Source organism: Sceloporus occidentalis, unplaced genomic scaffold (assembly GCF_023333645.1).
Source record: "Sceloporus occidentalis isolate IW3139 unplaced genomic scaffold, rSceOcc1.0.p SCAF_10, whole genome shotgun sequence".
Classification (NCBI taxonomy): Eukaryota; Metazoa; Chordata; class Lepidosauria; order Squamata; family Phrynosomatidae; genus Sceloporus; species Sceloporus occidentalis.
Genome location: NW_028316990.1, coordinates 38,221,641 through 38,245,096, shown reverse-complemented (window position 1 = coordinate 38,245,096; position 23,456 = coordinate 38,221,641). Strand labels below are relative to the sequence as shown.

General features: G+C 46.7%; 1 protein-coding gene across 2 annotated transcripts in view; it reads left to right on the top strand.

The window, feature by feature from the left end:
* LOC149306531 (voltage-dependent T-type calcium channel subunit alpha-1H-like) overlaps positions 1-23,456 on the top strand; it is a 139,554-nt gene that overhangs the window by 81,065 nt on the left and 35,033 nt on the right. For both annotated transcript variants that reach the window (XM_089477032.1, XM_089477031.1), the window contains exons 7-11: positions 1,419-1,734; positions 11,094-11,186; positions 11,804-12,599; positions 13,617-14,041; positions 23,051-23,202. In XM_089477032.1, the coding sequence (XP_089333158.1) occupies positions 1,419-1,734; positions 11,094-11,186; positions 11,804-12,599; positions 13,617-14,041; positions 23,051-23,202 (1,782 nt within the window). The remainder of the gene's footprint in view (positions 1-1,418; positions 1,735-11,093; positions 11,187-11,803; positions 12,600-13,616; positions 14,042-23,050; positions 23,203-23,456) is intronic.

Sequence of the window (23,456 nt, the reverse complement as noted above, 5' to 3'; positions counted from 1 at the left end):
AACCCAACCTCCCCGACTCCCAAGCCAAAAAAAAAGAGTCAACCCAGATGTCCGTAACAACCAGAGTTAGGGAGAACTTACTTTTTTGGACTCAGCTTTCAGAATCTCATTTGCCATGTTAGTATGCCAAAAGATCTTGTAGCTGAGACTAACTGAAAGAAAGAAGTTGGCAGCATAAACTTTCGTAGATTTAAGTCAACTTCCTCCACCAAATGCATCTGAGGAAGTAGACGTAAGTCTAGGAAAGCTCATGCTGCCAACTTCTTTCTTTCAGTGAGTCTCAAAGGTGCTCCAAGATCTCTCTATATACTGATTCTACAGCTATATCTTTGAATTCATTTGCTATGTTAGTTTGTTCTGGCTAATTAGTGACAGAATTTCTTTACTGTCCAAGAGTGGAACTGACTTCTTTGGAGGATGATGGACTCTCCATCTTTGGAAGAATCCATTGGTTCACACTTTAGGCTCTGCAGCAGCAGAAAATAAGCTCACTCCATCTTCTACAGGTATTTAGAGATGGCCAGTCTGGCATAGTGGTTCCAGTTTTGGACTACAACTCTGGACGTGTTCCAATTTGTCCACATCTTTCTTGAACTGCGGTGCCCAGCACTGGACGCAGGATTCCCAGTCAACTCTGATGAAAACAGAAGAAAGTGGCACCGTTGCCTCTGGACACTATTTTCCCATTGACCACAAACTAGCATTTGGGGCCACATATAGTCTCTGGACCACATTTCTCCATCCCTGCTCCAAGGAGGGAACAGAGACCAAACAAACCCTCTACAACAGCGGTTCTCAACCTTTGGTCCTCTAGATTTTGGAGACTTTGGCCCTATACAGATAGGCCAAAATAAAGCTGCTTCGAGTCACTTTGGAGGTATTCTGTTTACATGATGCATGCGTCCTAAGAGTCCGGAAGCTTCATCAAAGCTGTGCACCAGTCCTTAGGACTGGATCGTGGCTTTGGTGCAGCTTTATTTTGGCTTGTCTGTATGGGGCCCATCTCCCAGTGTTCCTGAACAATGAGAATACTGACTTGAAACTTCTGGGAATTGAAGTCCAAAACATCTGGAGGCCCAAAGGTTGAGAACCACTGCTCTACAAGACTCCAGTTTTTCAAAGCAGAGAATCAAACAAAGTGCATGGACAGAAATACTTTGTTGTATATAGAGAAATTATGGTTCAACACGGATTCCTCTCTCTGTCTCTGTCTCTGTCTCTGTCTCTCTCTCTCTCTCTCTCTCTCTCTCTATCTATCTATCTATCTATCTCACATATACACACTTTCTTTCAGCTCAACTGACCTCTAATTCCAAATTTCCATCCGGCTGACCTGCGGTGTTTTCTATTAAGGAAACAACAACCAAAGACATTAATGACTCTCTTTTCTCTCCTTCTCCTTCTCCTCCTCATTCAAGGACATACAACCTGACTTTCCTGCATCCGTACTACCGACCGGAGGAAGGGGAGGAGAACCCGTTCATCTGTTCATCCCACCGGGACAACGGCATGCAGAAATGCTCCAGCATCCCGATCCGGAAGGAGTACAAGGTGGAATGTACTTTGAGCATGGACTCTTACAACCCGAACTTGTATCCTCTGGACTTCAGCAGCCGGAACGGCTGCATAAACTGGAACCAGTATTACAACGTTTGCAGGACGGGCGACTATAACCCGCACAATGGAGCTATTAATTTTGATAATATTGGCTATGCTTGGATAGCTATTTTTCAGGTAAGTGCCCCTTTTCCAATTTCCTCCTTTCTTTCACGGGTGACCCAGAAGCAAGTCTGCTTGCGCAAGATAAGCAAGTTGAGTGTTTTTTCTAACTATTAGAGAGGAAAGTCGCCATTTGTGTTACTCTCATTTGTGACATTTCATATTTACAACGTTTAGAATAAGTATTGCCCGCAATGCATAGCTCTCCCAGCTCACCTGGGCAGGTGAGGGAGGAAGGTGAATCAAGAGATCAAGGCCGTTTGAAGTTTTGGTATCGCACTTTGAGCAGCTAGAAAAGATGTTTGGACTGGTTTTCTTTAACCAGGTTGCAGGAGTGGGGCAGAAAAGCAATAGCAGTCTTGGTGTTGTTGGACGTAAGAACTTTCTTTAGCTGGCTTAGAAGGAGGGCTTGAAGAGGGAGGAACTGGAATCGTGCCATTGTTGGAGGCATGGGTTTCCTTTGCCCACTTAGAAGTTGGCATAAGGGGGATAAAGAAACTGCAATCTTCCTCTTGCTGGAGGCATGAGTTTCCTTTGCTTGCTATGAAGGGGATGTAGAAACTGGGATATTGATCTTGTTGGAGGAATGAGTTTCCTTTGCTTGCTTAGAAGGGAGAATGAAAAGTATCAAGAAACTGGAATCTTACTTTTTGACACATGAGTTTCCTTTGCCTGCATAGAAGTGGGCATGAGAAGGATGAAGAAACTGGGATATTGGTCTTGCTGGAGGAATGAGTTTCCTTTGCCTGGTTAGAAGGGGGCATGAAGAGGATGTAGAAACTGGAATACTGAAGTTGTGTGGGGCTGGAAGGGGTTTCTGTTTTCACCAACAAGAGCACTATGAGGAACAGCTTAGGGCTCTGGGTATGTTTAACTTGGAGAAGAAAAGACAGAGAGATTAGATGTTTACCCTCTTTAGATACCCGAAAGGATGTCATGTGGAAGATGGAGAGAACTTGTTTTCTGTTGCTCTGGAAACTAGAACACAAATCAGTGCATTGATATTACAAGAAAAGAGAGTTCACCTAAATATTAGGAAGCATCTCTTGGCTTTAAGAACGGTTTGGCACTGGAACAGACTGGTGGAGTCTCCTTCGTTGGAAGTTTTTAAACAGAGGTTGGATGGCCAGCTCTCAGGAGGTGTGTATTCCTGCATGGCAAGAGCTTCAACTAAGTGGCCCTTGAAGTCCTTTCCAACTCTTTGTTGTTGTTGTTGTTGTTGTGTGACCTGAAGTTGTTTCCAACTAATGGCGACCCAAAGGGAAACCTATCATCCATCTCTATGATTCTAATATATCCATGTACCGCAGTTAACAAACGTAATGACTTGTTGGACGCTCAGAGCAATGTGTGAAGTAACCAGTTCCTGTTCAAAGTTAGCATGCCAAGCCCTGGCTTAGATATATATGTATGTTGAGTGCCTTCAAGTCATTCCAACTTATGGTAACCCTAAGGCAACCCTATCATGGGGTTTTCCTGGCAAGATTTGTTCAGAGGAGGGTTTGCCCTTGCCTTCCTCTGAGGCTGAGAGAGTGTGAGTCGTCCAAAGTCTCCCAATGGGTTTCATGGCTGAGCAGGGAAGCGAACCTTGGCCTCCTCCAATGTTGTAGTCCAAGACTCAAAGCACTACGCCACACTGGCTCTACAGAAAGGTCTTTTGCTTCCTTTTTGCAAAAGCGTGAACGATGTGAGAGGAGGAATACAGAGCTTGCAGGCCATGCCTCCTCCTCCTCATGGGAACGGGCCTTGTTTTCTGGAGCCTTTTGTCTAAGAAGACATCTCCGTTGACAAGTTAATCAAGCCTTTCCCAAGAGGGGTCCCTGGTTTCAGATTTGTCACCGGCGCGACGGGATTCCTCTTCCCCCTTCCATACTGATAGCGTGAACGTACCAGAGAGAGAGATAGAGCTCCAGGCAGCCACGTCGAGCGCCACGGAGCGTGACCAGAATACCCCAGTCGACTTGTTCGCCTTCTCTCTTTCAATGAATTGGGGAGGGAGGGGAGATTACAGAAGAAGGTGGAACAAGAGGCGGAAAAGGGAACATGAAATACTGAGCATGACTAAAGGACTTGTCAGGGGCAACAGGAGTTCGTGGTGTTATCTTGATCACTCACTTCCACAGGGGAGAATGAGTCTCTCTGCCTCGATTTACTCCTGTCGGAAGTAGACACAGGGGTGTCCCTAAGGGGGATAGGCAGGGGGTGAGGACGGCGTTGGGAGACACCTCAGAAAGGGGTGGAAACTCAGTGGGGCAAATGCTTCTGTCCATATCAAGATCCCCTTGCCAGCCGCCCTCAGCAAGACTGGCCCTCTCTGCCCAGGGCATCACTAAGGGGATGCAGGGGGTGCAGAGTGCAACAGGTGACCATGAGAAGGGGGCTAAACAGCTGGCAGGGCAGTTGCTTCTTCCATCCATAGACTTCTTGGCAGACCCACTAAGCCAGACTGGGCATCTCTGCCCAGGGGCATCACAAGGTGGGTTCAAGGGGTGCAGGCCACACTAGGTGACACCCCAAAGGAAGGTGGCACCATTGCTCCCCAGACATGTGCCTTTTGGCCAAGACCTTCTTGGCAGACCCACTCAGCCAAACTGGGCACCTCTGCCCAGGTCTGTCACTAATGGAATGCAAACATTTCTTTTAAAATCTTCTTTAAAACATCACATCTTTTCATTTTTTTTCATTTTAACCAAATGAAACGATCGACCTTAAAAATCATTAAGACTCTTCCTTTGACTATCATTATTCCCCAGTGATTCCCTTCCCTTCCCTTCCCTTCCCTTCCCTTCCCTTCCCTTCCTTCCTTCCTTCCTTCCTTCCTTCCTTCCTTCCTTCCTCTTGCAAACACAGGTAATCATTTCTGAACTACTTTAGTAGGGTTTTTCTTTCATGACTTCCCTGACTGCTTCCTTTTTTAATAGCCAGCATCTGGTTGTAATTTGGCACAAGGGTCATTCTTTGCAAGCTCAGCCTTCACCCTGGGATCACCTTCCCTCCGCAGCACTACAGACGCATGCCTTCCTTGTGAATATTTCCAGTTCAGCGCATGGCCAGCTGTTTGTTGGTGAGCTGGCCACCTTGGCCTTGGCAGAATGGCTCTTCTTGCCTTTATTGGCCTTTCTGGCTCTTGGTTCTCCATAGACAACCCTGTTCCACAGATTGTTCAAAGCCAGGCCAGATCCTCATGCACTGCTGTGCCATAATGTTTAATTCCTTTCGCCACATGCCATGATGCGGCAAATGCCTGTGGCTAATTAGCATGATAAATCAAGCCCTCATGAATATGTAATGAGGACTCGTTTATTATCCATTACTACAACCGCCATTTATTTTTCTGCCAGGACAGATGAAACTTGCATTTGGAGGTTGGGTTTTTGAGACTCTCTACTCAAGATCAGCCTTGAAATCCATCTGGTCAACACATTTCTGGGCCAGAGCTTGATCAAGTTACTTTTTGGGGGGTTACAGTTCCTGGAATATGGCAATGCTGGCCGGGGGATGCTGAACGTTGCAGTCCAAAAGAAGCCTTTACCAACTGTTGTCTGGGTTGTATCACTCCAGACTTACAGCTGCGGTTTCAAACAACCCACAAATAGTCAGCAAGCAATTCAGGGAAATGGGTTTTCCTTTTGTTCTTGTTGCTGTTGTGTGCTGTCAAGTCAGCTCTGACTTATTGTTATAGGATAGAGTCATAGCGGTCAAAAGTGGTGCCAGACTTTGCTTTTGCAATGTGGATGCACCCCTAGTTTGCATAAACCCTAATCCAATGTTCGAACCACTGCACCATGGTGGCTCTCTGGGTTTTCCCTTCTTTTCCCTGAGATTATAGTCTTAATCCAAGGAAATCTGGGGTTCGAAGGGGTATATAGCAATGCCGCAACTCTGATAGGATGATCGGTTAAGCATTCTCCATCTTGCAAATTGCACAACCGGTGCCATATCTCGCTTTGATTTGCCTCGGAGACAGTTCAGCCAAGTTTTGGAGACAGCGGAGAGCTGCCATTTTTGCCTGGACCAAGGACTGCAATTCTGCAAACGTTAGCCATCCTTTGGAGAAGGAGACGACGTCTCGGTTATCGATGGAGGAATGATGCTTGGAATGGGGAGATAGCTTGGAATGAAGTCTTGTTTGTTGGCTTTACCCGAGAGCCCGCGTCCGTCAGATTTGCAACAGGGACTTCAAAATCCGTCGCTGGCGGCAAAATTAGCTGCTCGACGCAGGACGAAGAAGGGACCTTTCCTCCCCGGCTGGATCTCATTAGCCAAATCAACATGCCCTCCAAAGGGCAACTAAAGTCACAGAGAAAAAGGCCTCCAGGAATTAGCGCAGAGACAAGGATGACAATTATTTTGTGCCCTCTCCTGATCCCTTGCCTAGAGAAGAGCCTGGCCTAGAGAAGCATTGAAAACTCTTCCTGCAAGGGCCAACTGTCAGGAAGGGAAGCAAAGCTCAAACTGGAGCCGTCTGCAAAATGTTAGCCCAGTTTTTGCGTAAGCATCACACAAGCGATTCGGAAAGCGGGGCCATGCGCTAGAACCATTTCTTTTTGACGCTGGTTTTTCCTGCATCTTTTTGGATAAATCGATTCCGCACAAGTGTGAACCAGATGCAGATCAATTTAAATTTGCCCTTCGGCCGACTGGAGTGGGTCCATTTTGAACCGATTCATTTGTGGATGTGAACCACAAGTGGGTTATTTTACAGGAAAAAATGCAATCAGGGCAAATGTAGTGTGAACCATGCTCCACTGCCGAACCAATCCATCGATTCGGATTGCAGACTGATTTATTTGTAAATGGGAATGAGGCCTTGGCATGTTTTTTTCAGAAGGGGGTTTGCCATGGCCTTCCTCTGAAGCTGAGAGAGTGTGACTTGCCCACAATCGGCCAATGTGGCCAAGCCAGTATTTGAACTCTGACTCCTAGTCCAACGCTCAAACCACTAGGCCATGCTAACTCTCTGGAGGACATTTGTAATACATTCAGGATTATAACAGCACTTTGCGTTCTGTTCCAAGAAGCAGTAAGGAAATGATCTGCAACTTAAAATGAGGAGTGAACTATTTCTGGCTGACTGAATCCATCTCTAGACGGAGGAGATTGAATGTTGGACTGCAACGTCCAGAATCCCCCATGTTGGTTGGGGGATTCTGGGCGTCCTCCTCCAAAAGAAGACCTCTCCCACCACCTCACCCCAATGGCCAGCCAAGGCTTTCTCTCGCCCCGAACTTCCCATGCCCTCGACCTTCCCTTGCCCCCTCCAGGACCGCGTCTCCTCTCCTCTCTTCTATGCCATGCCTTGGTGATTGAGGCTGGCAGGGCCCTGCAGGAGGAGCTTGCCAATCTTCTTAATTGAATCTATGGGCTTTTCTCCCCCGCCAGCAGCCAGTTTTCGGTTTGCTGCGTAACTTGGCCTGAAATTGCTTTCTCAGTGCGGAATGAGAGGCAAAGCCCCTGGTCTGTTCTTTTCATCAACAACTGCTTAAAACAGCTGCATGTTGCATTAATGCGGACTTGGAACGGCAGCCTCTTTGGGTAGGTTGCGTGGAAGGAAAGGGGACTTGGAAGCTCCAAGCATGTAATAATCCTGAATGTATTATAGATGCCTCACCTTGAAGCCTGTGTCCAGTTCTGGGTACGACCATTCAGAAAGTCTTTTTTAAAAAATCAATCTTGGGATACTATACTATATATACTATACTATTGAAATAATGCAGCTTGACAAGACCTCAAGTGCTGCATCTGCATCCCATGGGATCCTGGGTTTTGCCATTTTGCAAGATCTTTAGCCTTCTCTGCCAAAGCATGATGGTGCCTCGACATAACTACAGATCCCAGCAATCTGTAGGACGGAGCCGTGCCAGTTAAAACAGAATCATTATTTCTGCAGCATACTTGAACCCCAAATTATACATATAAATAAAAGCAACAGAGATAGCCAGTAAAAGCAACCAAGTAGAATCTGACCTAAATCTGCTCTTTACCCTGCCATGAGGCGATAGATAGATAGATAGATAGAGAGAGAGAGAGAGAGAGAGACAGGGGGAGAGAAAGATGGACGGACGGATGGACAGATGGACGGACGGACAGACGGACAGGAGAGAAAGAGAGTGCACAGATGGATGGATGGATGGATGGATGGATAGATAGATGGATGGATGGATGGATGGATGGATGGACGGACGGAGGGAGGGAGGGAGGGAGGGAGGAAGAGAGAGAGAGAGAGAGAGAGCAGATAGATATGGATGGATGGATGGATGGATGGATGGATGGATGAGAGGTATGCCAGGAGAATCCCACAAGAAGCAGAGCTCAGCCCTAACCCCAAAACAGAGCAGCATCTTTTCCAGATGAATCTGTGCCTCCTTTCAGCCTGTTGCTAATCACCAATAAATGGCTTTTCTGGTGTTCCATTCGAATGCTGCCATTTGCCAAACAAATGTTCAGAGGAAAGAGGGTCCCATGGCTCATTTTTCATCTTGGAGCACGAAAGGAGCGAACCACCTGTTTCGGCAGCTGTTCCGACACTGTCCTCCCCGAGAGCCCCGTCTGAGGAAGGAATGAGGCAGAGGCATCGATGGAAAGGAAACCCTGGCAGAATCCCAAAACGTGTGGCTTTCTTAGGGAGCTGAAGGAAAGATCTCTTTCAAGTGGATGGGTAGCCCCCTGGTTGCTTGGGACGAGTGGGGTACTCATTTCTTATCCATTGGTCTATTTACTTTAAAAACTTGGACCCACCAGCATCCACGGCCTGTGTTTGGAAAGCTTACTTTGGAGACTACAACCTCCAGAATCCCCTGGAGAGTCAAGGAAGGCCCATTTGCAGCAGAGTGCCTTTCGTCATCCTGGCTGCTTAACTATCCATGGAACAGAACTGAGAGAGAGAGAGAGAGACGTAGTTTCCCCATGCGCCAGGGAACGCCGATGCTAATGAGTGACTCTTCATTTTTCCTTGCAAGTTTCTAACGCAGCTTGTTTCCTGCAATGTTAATTAAGTCCTCGGCTCCCTTTCTTCCGGGGCTAAAAAGGAGATTGAAAACACAAGTTCACCGCTTGATTTCGCCATTTAATTAAAGCCTCTTTTTCCTCCTTGTTCAAACATTTAACAGGAGTGGCGGGGAGGACGGCAGTGCCATTTTAATGCGCAACTCCAGAGCACATTCAGCAGGCAACATAAGAGAGAACCTCCTTTGCAGCCCAGTCTCTGTGCTTTGTGGAAACAAGCCATAAAGTCAGGTGGAGAGACTATCCTATAGATAAATCCATGCATGTCGAAGGCTAGCATGGCAGGATGCTTGGCTAGGCTTCTGCCAGGCATGCTGGCTTTCTCCATGAAGGTTGGTTTGGACATGGAGGAACACTGGAGAAATGCAATGACTTCTCAGTTTTGCTGTGGAACATGTACACCATCTTGAGTCCCCATATTGGGAGAAATAATAATAATAATAATAATTATTATTATTATTATTATTATTATTATTATTATTATTATTATTACAGTTGCCACTCCAAGTCTGTGAACTTGAAACCCATGGACTTGAAAATCCATGGAGGGGCAATCGCCATTAACCTTAATGGGGCACGCGCCCCATTCAAGCCTATGGGGTTTGAATATGCATGAGATTTGGAACTTGCGGGGTGGGTGGGTCCGGAACGAATCCCCCACAAGTTCCAAGGGGCAACTGTAGTTCCAGATCTCTCTTCTTGAATGCTGGGTGCTGAGAAACATTGCTACCATAGCATTGGCTTTATTGGTGTTCAAAGATGCAGCAGATGGGACTTGGCATCCCAGCCCTTTTGCTGGTGAGGTCCAGCATTGCCTCCCGGTCAAAGGTAGAATTGGGTCCCCAAGCGAATGCTGCCCAAAATTATCACTTCAGCCAGTGATGCCATCCAGATCCCTATCACTGGACGTGAGTGCAAGTGCGGCATAGTGGTTTGAGCATTGGACTATGACTCTGGAGATCAGGGTTGAGTTCTCTGCTCGACCATAGAAACCCACTGGGTCACCTTGAGCAAGTCACACTCTCTCAGCCTCAAGGGAAGACAATGGCAACCCCCCTCTGGACAAATCTCGCCCAGAAAACCCCTTGATAGGGTCACCTTTAGGGTCGCCATAAGTCGGAAACGACTTGAAGGCACACAACAACAACAACAACAACAACAACAAGGAACCATGGATGTCTTCCAGTTGTGATTTACCAGGCAGCAGCTGCTGCAAGCAACAGGGATGTGTTCCCTTTCCTATTGGGATGCAGCCAACAAATGTTCCCATTCACCCTTTCGTGATTGCTCTCCAGTGCAAATTTTAACAGGGACCCTGCTTCTGCCTTTTGCAATGGAGTTACTGCTCATGGGAGGAGGCACAAATATCAGTCTACTGATTTCCAAAGGGGAACAGACCTTTGTAGCTTGCAGCAGCTGCTGCCCAATATGTGAAGACTGGAAGCATTGGGCTAGGAGAGACTATTTAGCTACATTACCAAGACATTTACGTAGCTACGTCACTTATAGAGAATCCCTGCCCTCATTTTTAAATTATTATTATTATATCATCTCCAATTTCGGCTGCGTCCTCAGAGATGCTGTCAGTGCAAAGCAAACCAAGCTGCTGAAGGAACTGTGGGCCTTTCCTGTGGTTAATAAAAACATGAAGCTCTCATTATTGCAATGAGTATTTAGCTGGGAAAAGGCTTTGCTGCTGGGTCTGCAGAAAACTTTAGCCAAACACACGGCCAAAGTTTGATGCTTGTCTCCGTCTGTCTCTTCCCGGAGTCAGTGCCAACTTTGGACGGTCTGTTAGGCACTTTGTATCTTCATCCAGAGATGGCTGGGATATCCAATTAAATCATAGCAAGTAAGGATTTTCAGGAAGGTTTCTGGTTTGATAGATCAGAGAAGCGCCGCAGATGGCATTTGGAGGATGCCTTTGTGCACAGACTTGAAAGTATATGGAGGCCGCAGTATTAGAGGTTTTCGTAGACGTTGTAAGAATTGCGGATTCGGTATATAGAGCAACAAGGCTTTCTAGTCCATTGGCACAGCTACCAAGATGTTACAGAATATTCACGAATAGTGTGACTTCTCCAAATTCTGGTGTTTTGTTCTCAAATGAACTATGAGCCCATTGAACCCTCTTTGGCTTTTGCAGAGGAATAGTTCAAAAATGCATCAAGGTCTGCTTAGTAGGTTCCTATGACAATGGGCTTCTGTGGGTTAAAAGTTATATCTCTTAACTGTTATAATGGACTACAATTTCCAGCAAGGTTTATGGCCAAGGATTCCATGCATTTCCTTCTCGAGTTCCTGATGGGAACTCTCAGATATTTTCCTTTTCCTTACCTTTATTTTTCTCTGCTCTTCTTCCCCTGCAGGTTATAACCCTGGAAGGATGGGTTGACATCATGTACTATGTCATGGATGCACACTCTTTTTACAATTTTATATATTTTATACTACTTATAATAGTAAGTATGGGGATGGGCTTGGAGAGGCGGGTGGGCCGTCGGATCCCATTATAGTCAGCCGTCAGACGCCTCTTAAATGCATCGATGCATATTGGGGGGCTAGGAGACACCCCTATAATATCTGTCGGGGCAGAGTTGGGCTGCCGGCCATTGAGAAGCAAGTCCTAGTCCTACTGATTTGGCTCCAACAAACTTACTTCGGAAGAATACATGTCCTATAACCCACCAAACATTGGCTTTATTGGTGAGGAGATTGTGAAAAGTGCAAAAAGGAAAGTTGCCAAGCTGTGTTTCATGATTGCAGCCAGACTGCAAAAGGGATTGAGCTAAATTATACTGAATTACCATCCTAACCTTAGTTTCGTTATCTTGGCTTCCAGAGTGAGTTTAGGCTTGATTTGGTCTAGGGCCCATTTGTTGGTCTTTTTAGCAGTCCACGGATTCCTTATCCATGGATTCAACCATCCATGGCTTGAAAATAGTAAAAAATGTACAAATTCCCAAAAGCTCACCTTGATAGGATGATGATGATGCATGAAGGTCTTCTCCCCATTTCCAGATTGCAACTGATGCGTCTTTCTTTTGAATCCCTTTCCGCCACCCCAAACCCGCAACAGGTTGGTTCTTTCTTCATGATTAACCTGTGCCTGGTTGTGATCGCAACACAGTTTTCTGAAACAAAGCAGCGGGAGAACCAGCTGATGCAAGAGCAGCGGGCTCGCTACCTCTCCAACGACAGCACAATCGCCAGCTTCTCCGAACCGGGGAGCTGCTACGAGGAGCTCCTCAAGTACATCTGCCACATTTTCAGGAAAGTCAAGCGGCGGACGTTGCGGCTCTACAACCACTGGCAGAACAAGCGGAGGAAAAAGGTGGACCCCACCAGCGCGGCCCACAATGGCCAGGGGCACCGGAGCAAGAAGCGCATCACCTCCATCCATCACCTGATCCACCACCATCACCACCACCACCACCACCATTACCACCTCAGCAACGGCAGCCCACAAGGGCCACGCTCCAACCCGGAGATCTGCGACCTCGAACTCAGCGTCGTGAAACCCAGGAGCCAGCTCACCCTTCCGCTGCCATCGCCCAACCTCCAGAGCTCCATGGCGCCCGACTCGGAGTCGGTCCGTAGCATTTACCACACGGACTGCCACGTGGAAGGGGCCGGGGTGAAGTGCAAGTCTTCCAACATCCCGGCCGCCATCAAGTTCCCCAACAACACCAACATGAACTACCCGACCATCTTGCCTTCTCCTGTTGTTGGCAAAGGGAGTGTCGCCCCGGCGTCCAAAGGGATGAAAATGGGAGGAAGCAGTGGATGCGTCACGCCGGTGGCCATGGTCAACAGTCCGGCACACATGAACGTGGATTCTTACGAAAAGCTCCACCATTTAGTTGGAGAACATGGTAAGGAGAGAACCGAGGTTGCATCTACACTGCAGAATTAATGCACTCTGACACTGCTTTAACTGCCATGGCTCCATGCTATGTAATTTGGGGATTTGTAAATCGGTGAGATATTTAGCCTTCTGTGTTGGCAAGCTTTGGTGCCACAACAAAGTACAAATCCTAGGAGTCCATAGGATGGAGCCATGGCAGTTAAAGCGATGTCAAACTGCATCAATTCTATAGTGTAGATACTTGACTTTCCTGAATAAATACTGAAAATGCAGTTAGTTTGGGCTCCTCCTCCCAATGGAAAGGCCAGAAATCATAGTCATAGAGTTGAAAGAGACCACAAAGGCCATTCAGTCCAATTCCTTGCTGTCAAGGAATACACAAGTAAGGCATGTTTGAGGGTTGGATTATGACTCTGGAGACCAGGACATCCAAAATCCACAAAACAGTGACCTCTCTATGGAGCCAACCAAATACAAAAAGTACATGTTCAAGCTTTTGGAATTCTGAAAGCTTTTTGGATTTGGTTGGCTTCATAGAGATATCGCTGTTTTATGGATTTTGGATGTCATTGTACTTTGCTACATGGCCAACATGGCTATGTTTTCTGGAGACCAGAGTTTGATTCCCAGCTTGGCCATGGAAACCCACTGTGTAAACCTGGGCAAGTCACACTCTCTCAGACTCGGGGGAAGGCAATGGCAAACCTCCTCTGAACAAATCCTTCCAAGAAAACCCAATGATAGGGTTGCCATAGGGTCACCATAAGTTGGAAACAACTTGAAGACACACAACAGCAACAGTGCTAGAAAGTTGAGGGATGAAGAAACATTTCATGAGTGGGGCAGAATCCTTATTTTGGGGGAAAGCCCTTATTTTGCCCCCCTATAGCAATATTTGTCTCATTAATACACCCAAATTAATCTTCCCATCATAATCATTATTATTTAAAAACACCCCTTTTAAGGATCAGAAACGTAAGCCAAGTTTGGTCCATTCACATGATCCATCTCCATCCCATTACAGGTCTCTGCCGGACGTCCAGCAGGTTGTCTGGACTGAACGTCCCGTGTCCGCTGCCCAGTCCCCAGTCCAGCATGTTGAACTGCGAGCTCCAGAACTGCCCTTACTGCGCCAGCATCTTGGAGGATCCCGAGTTCGAGTTCAGCGAGTCGGACAGCTATGAGTCTGGGGACGACAACACCGGGGTCTACGAGTTCACGCAGGATGTTAAGCATGGGGACCAAAGGGACCAGATCCAGCAGCAGAGGAACAAGAAGAGGAAGAAGGAGGACAAGAAACCACCCAAGGAGAGGAATAAAATCGTCAGGCTCTGGAAGGCGTTTGGGGAGAAGCTGAAGCGGATTGTGGAGAGCAAGTATTTCAACCGTGGGATTATGATCGCTATCCTCATCAATACCCTGAGCATGGGCATCGAGTATCATGAACAGGTAGGCTCTCAGTTGGTCACAAGATGATGATGATGATGATGATGATGATGATGATGATGATTTATAATGCCCTTTTCACCAAAGGGAGGAACACAAGATGCATAAAGTCAAAAATGAAATGAACATGCTCAAGTGAGGTGCTGCTGGTGCTTCCTTGCTCATAAGGACAGGGAAAATGCCAGAGGAGATGCGTCATCCATTGGTCAGGTCACTCGCTCCATAGGCATAATTGCTCTTCTTCTTATTGTTGCTTTGGCTTTTCCTTGGGATGAAAAGTAAAACAGTTGGGTTCTGGCAGCTTGACAAAATGCATGTCCTCTCTGCGTGCGCCTTTGTGCTTTTGGTTGCTGCATTATGTCTGATATTTCGAGAAGTAAATTATTCACAGGGTGGGAGATGGGACTTGGGCAAAATAGACTTTCTGTTTCCAAGCCAAGAGCACAGAAAATAAAAGGAAGGTCTTGCCAATAGTCCATGTTCAGTTCTGGGTGGGACGCAACAGGGGTTGGCGCTCTCTTCCTCAGGCTGCAGATGGAAAGGTGATGGTTGTCATTGTTGTTGATGAAGAAGGTGTGATGAAGATGGTGGTGCTGGTGGAAGTGGTGATGATGATGATAGCAATGGCTATTATTATTATTATTATTATTATTATTATTAGCCAGAATCCTGTTGAGGACTTACGTCTCCATAAGTGCATTTATGTTGGTGGGAATTAGAACTGGGCAATTCCATAATGTCTATATCCACAATGTAGGAGAGTTGGCAAACTAAATCACATTGGGGCTGATGCACAATAGAACCAATGTGCAACAGAAATTATACGCATGGGTCCTGTCATACATCGAGACACCAACTGGGGAGTCCCAATGTGCATTGGTAGAGCCCAATGCACATTAACACTCTTGCTGATGCACAGTGGGACCTATGCACAGTGGGACACATGCACATTGGTCCTGATGTACATGGGTCCCTATGGACGATGAGTCCTGTTGTACATCAAGACACCGGCTGAGGAATGCCAATGTGCTTTGGTAGAGCCTCTGGTCGAAAAGGATGAGCGCTCCTCGTTTTCCGTCCAACCTCAGCTTCTTTTTGGCTTGTGTTGCAACTAGCTGAGGGATTCCCCTCCCGTTCTTTCCCTTTAGGAGCCAGATATGTAATATTTATGGCTGCATCTGTCTCTCTGTCTCTCTCCTCAAAAGACCCGAAGTAAAGGGAAGGGGAACAAGACGGGTGCTTTCAGGAAACCCATGTAGAACATTGTCGGGGAAGAGTAAATGTATTTTTATTTCTTGAAAACATTGCAAAGGCAAATAGCTTTTGCTTTTCTGGTCAATGTCAACTCTTGCTTGTATCTCTTTTTTCCTTTCTCTCCTTTGCAAAACATCAAAGGTTGTTTTCTCATTGACGGTAGCCAACGGATGCCTCATTACATGCCATTGCACCAAGGATGGTTTTTTCCTTCTTCTCCTTCTTACAATGCGACCCTCCTACCCCACGCATGGCAGGGCTTGCTTACACAGCAGCAAACAGCCAGAGGGGGACATGTTAATGCTACAATTATCACGCCGGGAATATTCTGGGTTTTGACAACCGCTAGTTGAAGCCCTTCCTAATTGGTGTAAGTGCAGCAGCCATTTGACTTGGGGCTGTGGGTTGGGAGAAGCCCTCCCCAGCCCAGGGAAGGAGCAGAGCTGGAGGAAGCAACGTTTTGGGACCTTGGAGGTGTCCTCCGAAAAGCGCATCTTCCATACCCAGGATTGCAGAATTGCAGCATTAAGATTGCAGAATTGAGGCTGGTGGTGTTATTGTTGCATTCGGATTACAAGGGGGGAAGTTGCCCATTTGTCGTGTGAATCTTTCATCTACACCAGTGATGCCCAAATGGTGCCCTTTAAGGGGCTGTGCAGGCTGCCCCTTTTGCAGCCAGATCGGGGCTGCGACAACTGCTGGCCTTTGCAGGGCTCCTTTTTGCACTCTGCAAAGGGTGCGATAGCCACAGCTTTACAAGGTTCCTTCAGTGCTGTGTCGTCCAGAGGCAGTGCTGGCACAGCGCTATGATGCCGCAGCACCATGTGGTGCAGGAAGTGGCGTCATGGTGCCATGGCGGCAGAGTTGAAGCATGCATCATCTGAGCATTAGGAAGAACCTTTTGACTAAGACCTGTTCAACAGAGGCATGGACTGCCTTGGAGGATGGTGGTCTCAGAGGTCTTCAAATGGAGGTTGGATGGACTTCTTTGATAGTGCATTCCTACATAGCGGAGGGTTCGATTGGATGGCCCTTGGGGTCCCATTGAAGCCTAAGTTCTATGACACCCAACGACATTCGTGTCTGAAAGGTAACCAAACGCACTTATCAAAGGGTCAACTGACCGCATGGCCTGTTGCCATATTTTCTGCTCCATTGAAACAACACAAGGCAAGCATTTGTCAACAGAGTGTCTAAATCCAAATGGATATCCCCCCCCCCCCCAAATCCATCATTTGGCAACGTTTCAGAAGGCAGCTGTGTTAAAGGAATTTTTCAGATTTTTCCTTCTTGGTTTCATGGTGTGTTTCACTTTTTGAAGTGACTGGTTTCCAGATACATTTAAGAACATGACGTTCTCTCTTTAAGCCTGGAGTAGCCCTTGACCAAAATACATTCTCAAGAATACAAGGCTCTAGAAAGCCAAACCTTCCCTTCTATCACCTTTTCCTGCTTCTTGGCCCAGGCTTGGAGGGAAGGGAGGACGCAGAGGCATCTTTGCTCCAGAAACCGGAGACATAAAAAAGGAAGCCGAGAGCGGTGAACCTCTAGGAAATTTTACTGGAAGCCGGCTGTCAGTTTGCCGCGTGCAGCTTTGAAACTCATGCGCTCATCATTCTCTGCAAACCCCCTTCTCTTTTGATATGATTGCAATTGATCTCTGAATCACAAAATTGAGTCTGATGATGCCCATGGCCATGACAAACGTTGGCATAATTCAGTCTCCGGAGCGGTGAAACATGTCTTTTGCTGATTCGGATAGCAGGTGACTTTGCTGAGCTGTCTGCCATTCTCTGCATGCATGCGTCCTTTGAATTTCTCTGCCATTATTTGGGAGAAAGGAGAGGGGACTGAATGTTTGGCAGAATTTCAGGTAAAGATTTCATCGCATGAGAGGTGCATCTGCACTACACCTTTGTATCATATTTATTTCCAGCTCCTTTCCTCCACTTCCTTTCATCTCTCCCTTCCTGACTAGCGTTTCTGTTTATTTTATTTAAAGCATCTCTTTTTCATTTCATTTCGATCGGTGATGCAGCGGAGGCAACGAACCCACGCCAGCTTTTAAGCCAGACTTTATTAAAGTGCTGAGATAGGGTTCAGCACCTTGAATCACAAAATAAAACCAGCCTTCAGTACCTTGGTGATCTCTTTCAGGGCTCTCCATAGCTTCAGGTGGATGGAGAGCGCCTTTCATATTAATATAGTTATAGCATCCTAGAGTTGGAAGAGACCCCAAGGGTCATCCGGTATCAACCCCATTCTGGAAGACACCATCCAAGCCCTCCGGCCATCCAGCCTCTGCTTTAAAACCTCCAAAGAAGAAGAAGACTCCACCAACCTCTAAGGCAGTGCATTTCAATGCCAAATAGCTGTGTTTGAATGTCAATCCTCTCCTCTGGGGCATTGGCTATTCCTCCAAATGTGGTGTCATGTGCAAATTTGATAAGCATGCCTTCTATTTCTTCATCCATGTCATTGATAAAGATGTTGAATAGCAAACTGAGCCCAGGACAGAACCCTTTGGCATCTCGATGTTCACTTCTCTCCAAGATGGAGCCATTGCTGAATAGCCTTTAGGTTCGGCCGGTCAGCCAAGTATAAATCCACCCAACAGTTGCGTTGTCCAGTCCTCATTTCACAAGCTTGTTTGCAAGAATGTCATGGGGAACTTTGTCAAAGGCCTTACCAAAATCAAGATGCGCTCACTGTCTTGCATGCCCTCTCTTTCTGTCTGAGATGAATAGATGGAAAGCCAGCAAAGCTGCTGTTTTCAGCTGCATCCAGCTGAGTTCTGCAGTGCCTAGTGGTTTCCATGTTAGAGGGATGGTGAGACTTTGTTGTTGTTGTTGTTGTTGTTGTTGTGCACCTTCAAGTCATTTCCGACTCTATAAGGCAACCCTATCATGGGGTTTTCTGGGGCTGAGAGAGTATGACTTACCCAACGTCACCCAATGGGTTTCCATGGCCAAGCAGGGAATCGAACCCCATTCTTCAGAGTCCTAGTTCTATGCTCAAACCATTGGGAAAAAAATTCAAAGGGGATTCACCGTACCCTCGACATGGATGCTAAAAGCCACCGCTGTTTCTCTCTTCCTTGCTTTGCATCGCCATACACTTTCCGCAGACATAACTGATGCACCTGGATGCCTTTGAAATCCCCAAGGACCCCAAACAAGCTTTTTCTCCTTCCGTATCTTTTTGTCTTTCTTTCTTCTGCATTCCATCTCTTGCATGTATACAATCTGGAGGTCAACTCTTGTTTTATTGCAGGCTCCAAAAGGACCCCTTCATGGACAAGCTCTTTGATCGTAATAATAAAGTATTCTATTCTATTCTAGCCTTCCCTTGAAAGGCGGCCGGAGGAAAGAGACATTTCCCCAAATCTCTCTCTCTCTTTATTGATGAGCTGCGTGAACCTTTGTTCTGGTCCTTCGCTCTGGCTTGCTTTGTGCCTTTGCCAGAGCGCATCTCCATAAAAGTCTATTAGTTAGGATGAGTAATGGTTTGACGGAGCAGAGCCCCATGGACTCCTTGTGAATCACTCTGACAGCAGCCAGAAAGCCTCAGCAACATTTGGGGGGGATTTAAACATCTCCGGCGCATGGGAAGCTGGAAGCAACCGACAGTTTGCAGCCCGAGTGACTTTTGATCTCTTTGTTAGTGAAGTGGCATTGCCTGGAGGCATATGGGAAGGAAGCCTTGTATTCCCCATTGCAACGTACAGATGCGGAGATGTCTGGTCAAAGGAAAGCCAACTCCTTGGAGTTGTGGTCCTGGAGAAAGAGTGCTGGGGATACTGTGGATGGCCAAAAAGAGAAACAAATGGGGCCTTGTGCTGATGAGAGCATAGAGCCACGGAGAGTTGGAAGAGACCCAAGGGCCCTGATCCAGCCCAACCCCCTTCCTCTGCCATGCAGGAACTCTCCATGAAAGCATCCCCAACAGATGGCCATCCAGCCTCTGTTTAAAGACCTCTAAAGAAGGAGACTCCACCATTTTCTAAGGGAGCGTCTTCCACTGTCGAACAGCCCTTACTGTCAGGAAGTTCCTCCTAATGTTGAATCTCCCTAAGTGGAATCTCTTTTCCTGCAGTTTGCATCCATTGCTCTGAGATGCAGAAACCCCAGATGGGAGCCCTTCTCTTCTTCGTCCCTTTGGGGATATAAAACCAGTACATCTAGCACAAGACAAAAAGGAACAGCTCATATCTAAGAGTCCACAGTTTAAGAGGCCAACCCTTGGAGGAAGATATCACCTCTTCCTCCCATCCTTTTTGTTTGCCCTTCATTGCTGTCTAAGCGGCCCTCCTCCTCTGAGACCATTTTGCTCTAATGATTCGTATCGGCCTCCTTTCCCTCCGCCGCCTCTTTTTCTCCATCCATCCATCCATCCGGTTAGGTGAGTGCCCCGTGGAGGTATAATCCATCCAGCTGCCCTTTGTTTTCAAGGGGAAAAGCGCCTTTCGATCTCCGTACGATGCTGCAGGTAGGCACGTCTCTCCGAGTCTTTGCTGTTTGGGGAGAGAGCCAGTCATTGATCTAATCTTGCCTGGCATTTATGCCACTTGAAATAAGATTGCGTTTTGCAGAGATGAGGCTGAGAAATGGAGAAAGCGGAGCAGAGATGCCTGGCCAAGAGTCCTCTTAAGAGGCTAAGGAGGATGGGATTAAGACAGGGGTGTCCCCCAAAGGACCAAAAACTTCATCTGCATCCACACTGCAAGAATAACCCAGTTTGATGCCGCTTGAACTGCCATGGCTCCATGCTATGGAATTCTGTGATTTGTAGTTTGGGGAGGTATTTAGCCTTCTCTGTCAGAGAGCTCTGGTGCCACTACAACCTACAATTCCCAGAGTTCCTATAGCATTGAACCATAGCAATTAAAGCGGTGGCAAAGTGCATGAATTCTGTCATGCGGCAGCAGCTTTTAGACTCTTTTGCGCTATGCAGTTATAGTGCAGCAACTCCATTTTAACTTTAACTTCCATTCCCCGGATTGCTATAGCAGTGAACCATAGCAGTTAAAGTGGGTAACCTTTTGGGGTTCTTTCCAACACTGTTGTCCTTTGAATCTTGGTTTCCCAGAGTCCTAGGTCCAAAACACACTGCAGAAATAATCCAGTTTGAGACCGCTTTAGCTGCCTTGGCTCAATGCTAGGAAATCCTGGGAATGGTAGTTTTGGGAGACATTGAGCCTTCTCTGTCTGAGAGCGCTAGGGCCACAATAAACTACAATTCCCAGGATTCCCTAGCCATGAGCCAGAGCAGTTAAAGCGGTCTCAAACTGGATTATTTCTGCAGTGTGTGTTTGGACCCATGATGCTACGCTGGAAATTTCCTGGCTGCCGTCCCAGATATGAAATCACTGGGTCCAAATGCGCTCTTGCAATGCTGTTCTCTCATATATATATATATATATATATATATATATATATATATATATCCTACTTAAGAGGCTTTCTTTTTAAGTGGTGTTTAAAAGCTAATAATAATAATAATTAATAATTTGTTTTATTTATATACCGCTATTCCAAAGATCATAGCGGTGAACAGCAAGTAAGCTAATTAGCAAGTAAGCTAATTTGCCCCCAACAGTCTGGGTACTCATTTTAGCGACCTCGGAAGGATGCAAGCCTGAGTCAAGCTTGGGCCCTTTTTCTGGTCTTGAACTCGCAACCTTGTGGTTTTGAGTGAATGGCTGCAGTACAGGCATTTAACCACTGCGCCACCAGGGCTGCATCTCCTTCCTTAACCGTCCCATCGATCGGACATTACTAGCACTTTAAATCCATCTGAACTGTTTCCTGCAACTGGGGAGGAAGGGACCTTTTGCTATAATCCTACCTGAACTATCCTTTTAATCCTCTGTGTATACATATGTGTGTGTGTGTTGTTTTTTTCAAGGGGAAAAATGGTTTTCATTTAGCGATTACTTCCTTAGTGATGTGTAAGCCCTGGAAATCTAATATGGAAGCCAGTAATCCATTAGTTAAACAGATTAGTCCGGGAAGAGAAGGGATTGTGTAACTCCCTAAGCAAAGCAATAGGTTTAATCCGTGCTGCAACTTTGCATGCATCAGTTCAAGTGGCCTGCAAAAACTATGTTTGAGGTTACACACACCTTCAATTTGGCTTTGACTTACACTGACCTTAGCAATGGAGGGTTGCCTTGGCAAGAGTTGTTCAGATGGGGTTTGCCCTTGCTTTCCTCTGAGGCTGAGAGAGTGTGACTTTGGCCAGTGGGTTGCTGGATACGATTTCCAAAGCCAAGCCTCCATTGCACAAGGAGTTGTGCATCCTCACAATTCACTAGTTTGTGTCTGTATCATGTCTGCGATGTATTCCTGCATGGCGGGGGACAGACTACATGGCCCTGGGATCCCCTTCCAACGCTACGATCCTTTGGTTCATTCTGTGCCTCCTCCTCTCTTTCTTTCATGTGTGAGTTTTGCTTGGCATGAGACCCATCCTTCTTCGCCGCGGTGGCAGCGTGTCACGTTGCCGCCACGACTCCCTTGTCTCTCCGATGTCCACGGATGCGACTGTGACCTCTGGTTATTTCCTGGCTATTAACACGCTCTCTCTCTAATGAACGCTGGAAAGGGAGAAGCTGTCTTTCAGGCAGGAGATGAGTCACAAATGGAAACGTCGGCCTCCTCCGTTGCGACTCACGCTCCGCATACGGAGGAAAGGGGAGAGACTTGAGTTCTCCAGGAAAGATAAGCCAGGAGGAAGATTGAATGATGTCTGCTTTGTTGCCTTGCATCTCAGTTGCTTTGGAAACGTATCTCAGCATCCCTTGCTTCCAAAGCTTGGAGGAGGGTTTGTGACAGATGTTAGAAACAGGTCAGCTTTAAGGCTCTGAACTACACCTTCTCCTCCTAAAAACATTGAAGGAACCATGTTGGGTCGACCCAATTTGCCAAAATACTCCAGGAGCAGATCAGAGACCAGAGAGGATCCGGTGCCTTTGGGGTATTTCGGTTCCTGTTCTGAAAGCTTGCAACATGGATTATGTGCCGTTCGGTTGAGCCATATTTTAGAAATGAGGTTGCTTTAGTATGAATGCTAGTAATCCTGTCTCCTGGAATGTTGTGTTATTTGTGACCGTTGCAGTAGCCGTGGCTCGGTGCAAATAAAAATTGACTTGACTTGACCTCGGCCCCATTAAAATTACCATTTCAGCAAATTTGGTTTTCGGGGAAAGCGTGCGCCATGTGTATTCAGAAGCGCAAAGAAGAATTCTTGGCTGTCCTGAAACTCTCCACATTTCAAGCCCCAACTCATTCTGAAATTTATCGCGAGTCCATTTTTAATAGCAATGTCAGTGACCTGTCTGTGGGTAATAAGCATCCCTGAGACGCCCCATTAAATATACTGCATTTACCATAATTTTTAATGTTTCCCCTCTCATGATAGATTTTCCCCCTCTGAACTATTAATTTCCCCCTGCTTGTCACAACCTTTCGGTCTGAACAATTTACTCTTTTGCCAAAGCAGGCATAGTAGGAGTTATAAAGAGAGCTTGGGAAAGTTACTTTTTCTTTCCTTTTTGGACTGCGGCATCCTGCAAGCCACACTAGTTAGGGTTTTCTAGGGACTCTGAAAACCTGGATTGTCCATCATCTTATTTGGAGAGAGAAAGGGTCTGGGGATGATGGGTCTTGTTTGGAGGGTCTGTGGGCTCTTGGTACCATTTTCCCATCCCTGCTAACATTGCGACTCGGGTCCTTTTTGTTTCCTACTCTCGCGTAGCCAGACGAGTTGACCAATGCCCTGGAGATCAGCAACATCGTCTTCACAAGTATGTTCGCCCTGGAGATGGTCCTCAAGCTGCTGGCTTTCGGCATCTGGGGCTACATCAAGAACCCCTACAACATTTTCGACGGCATCATCGTCGTGATCAGGTATGGTTATCACCGCCAACAACTTGTGGGTCATGGAGGCATGGATGGTATGAGGCACTTGCAACTGGGACTCCAACATCAGTGGGGATGGGATCTGCTCCAAGCTGTAGTCTGAACTTTGAAGGAACTATTCCTGGTGTCCAAATCTAAATATCTTCAATGTAGGTTTGGCAATTGTTTAAAGCTTCGATGAAAACCCACAACAGGTTCACTGTCTCACAAATGTGGGACCCAAATTGCCATTGACTTACCAT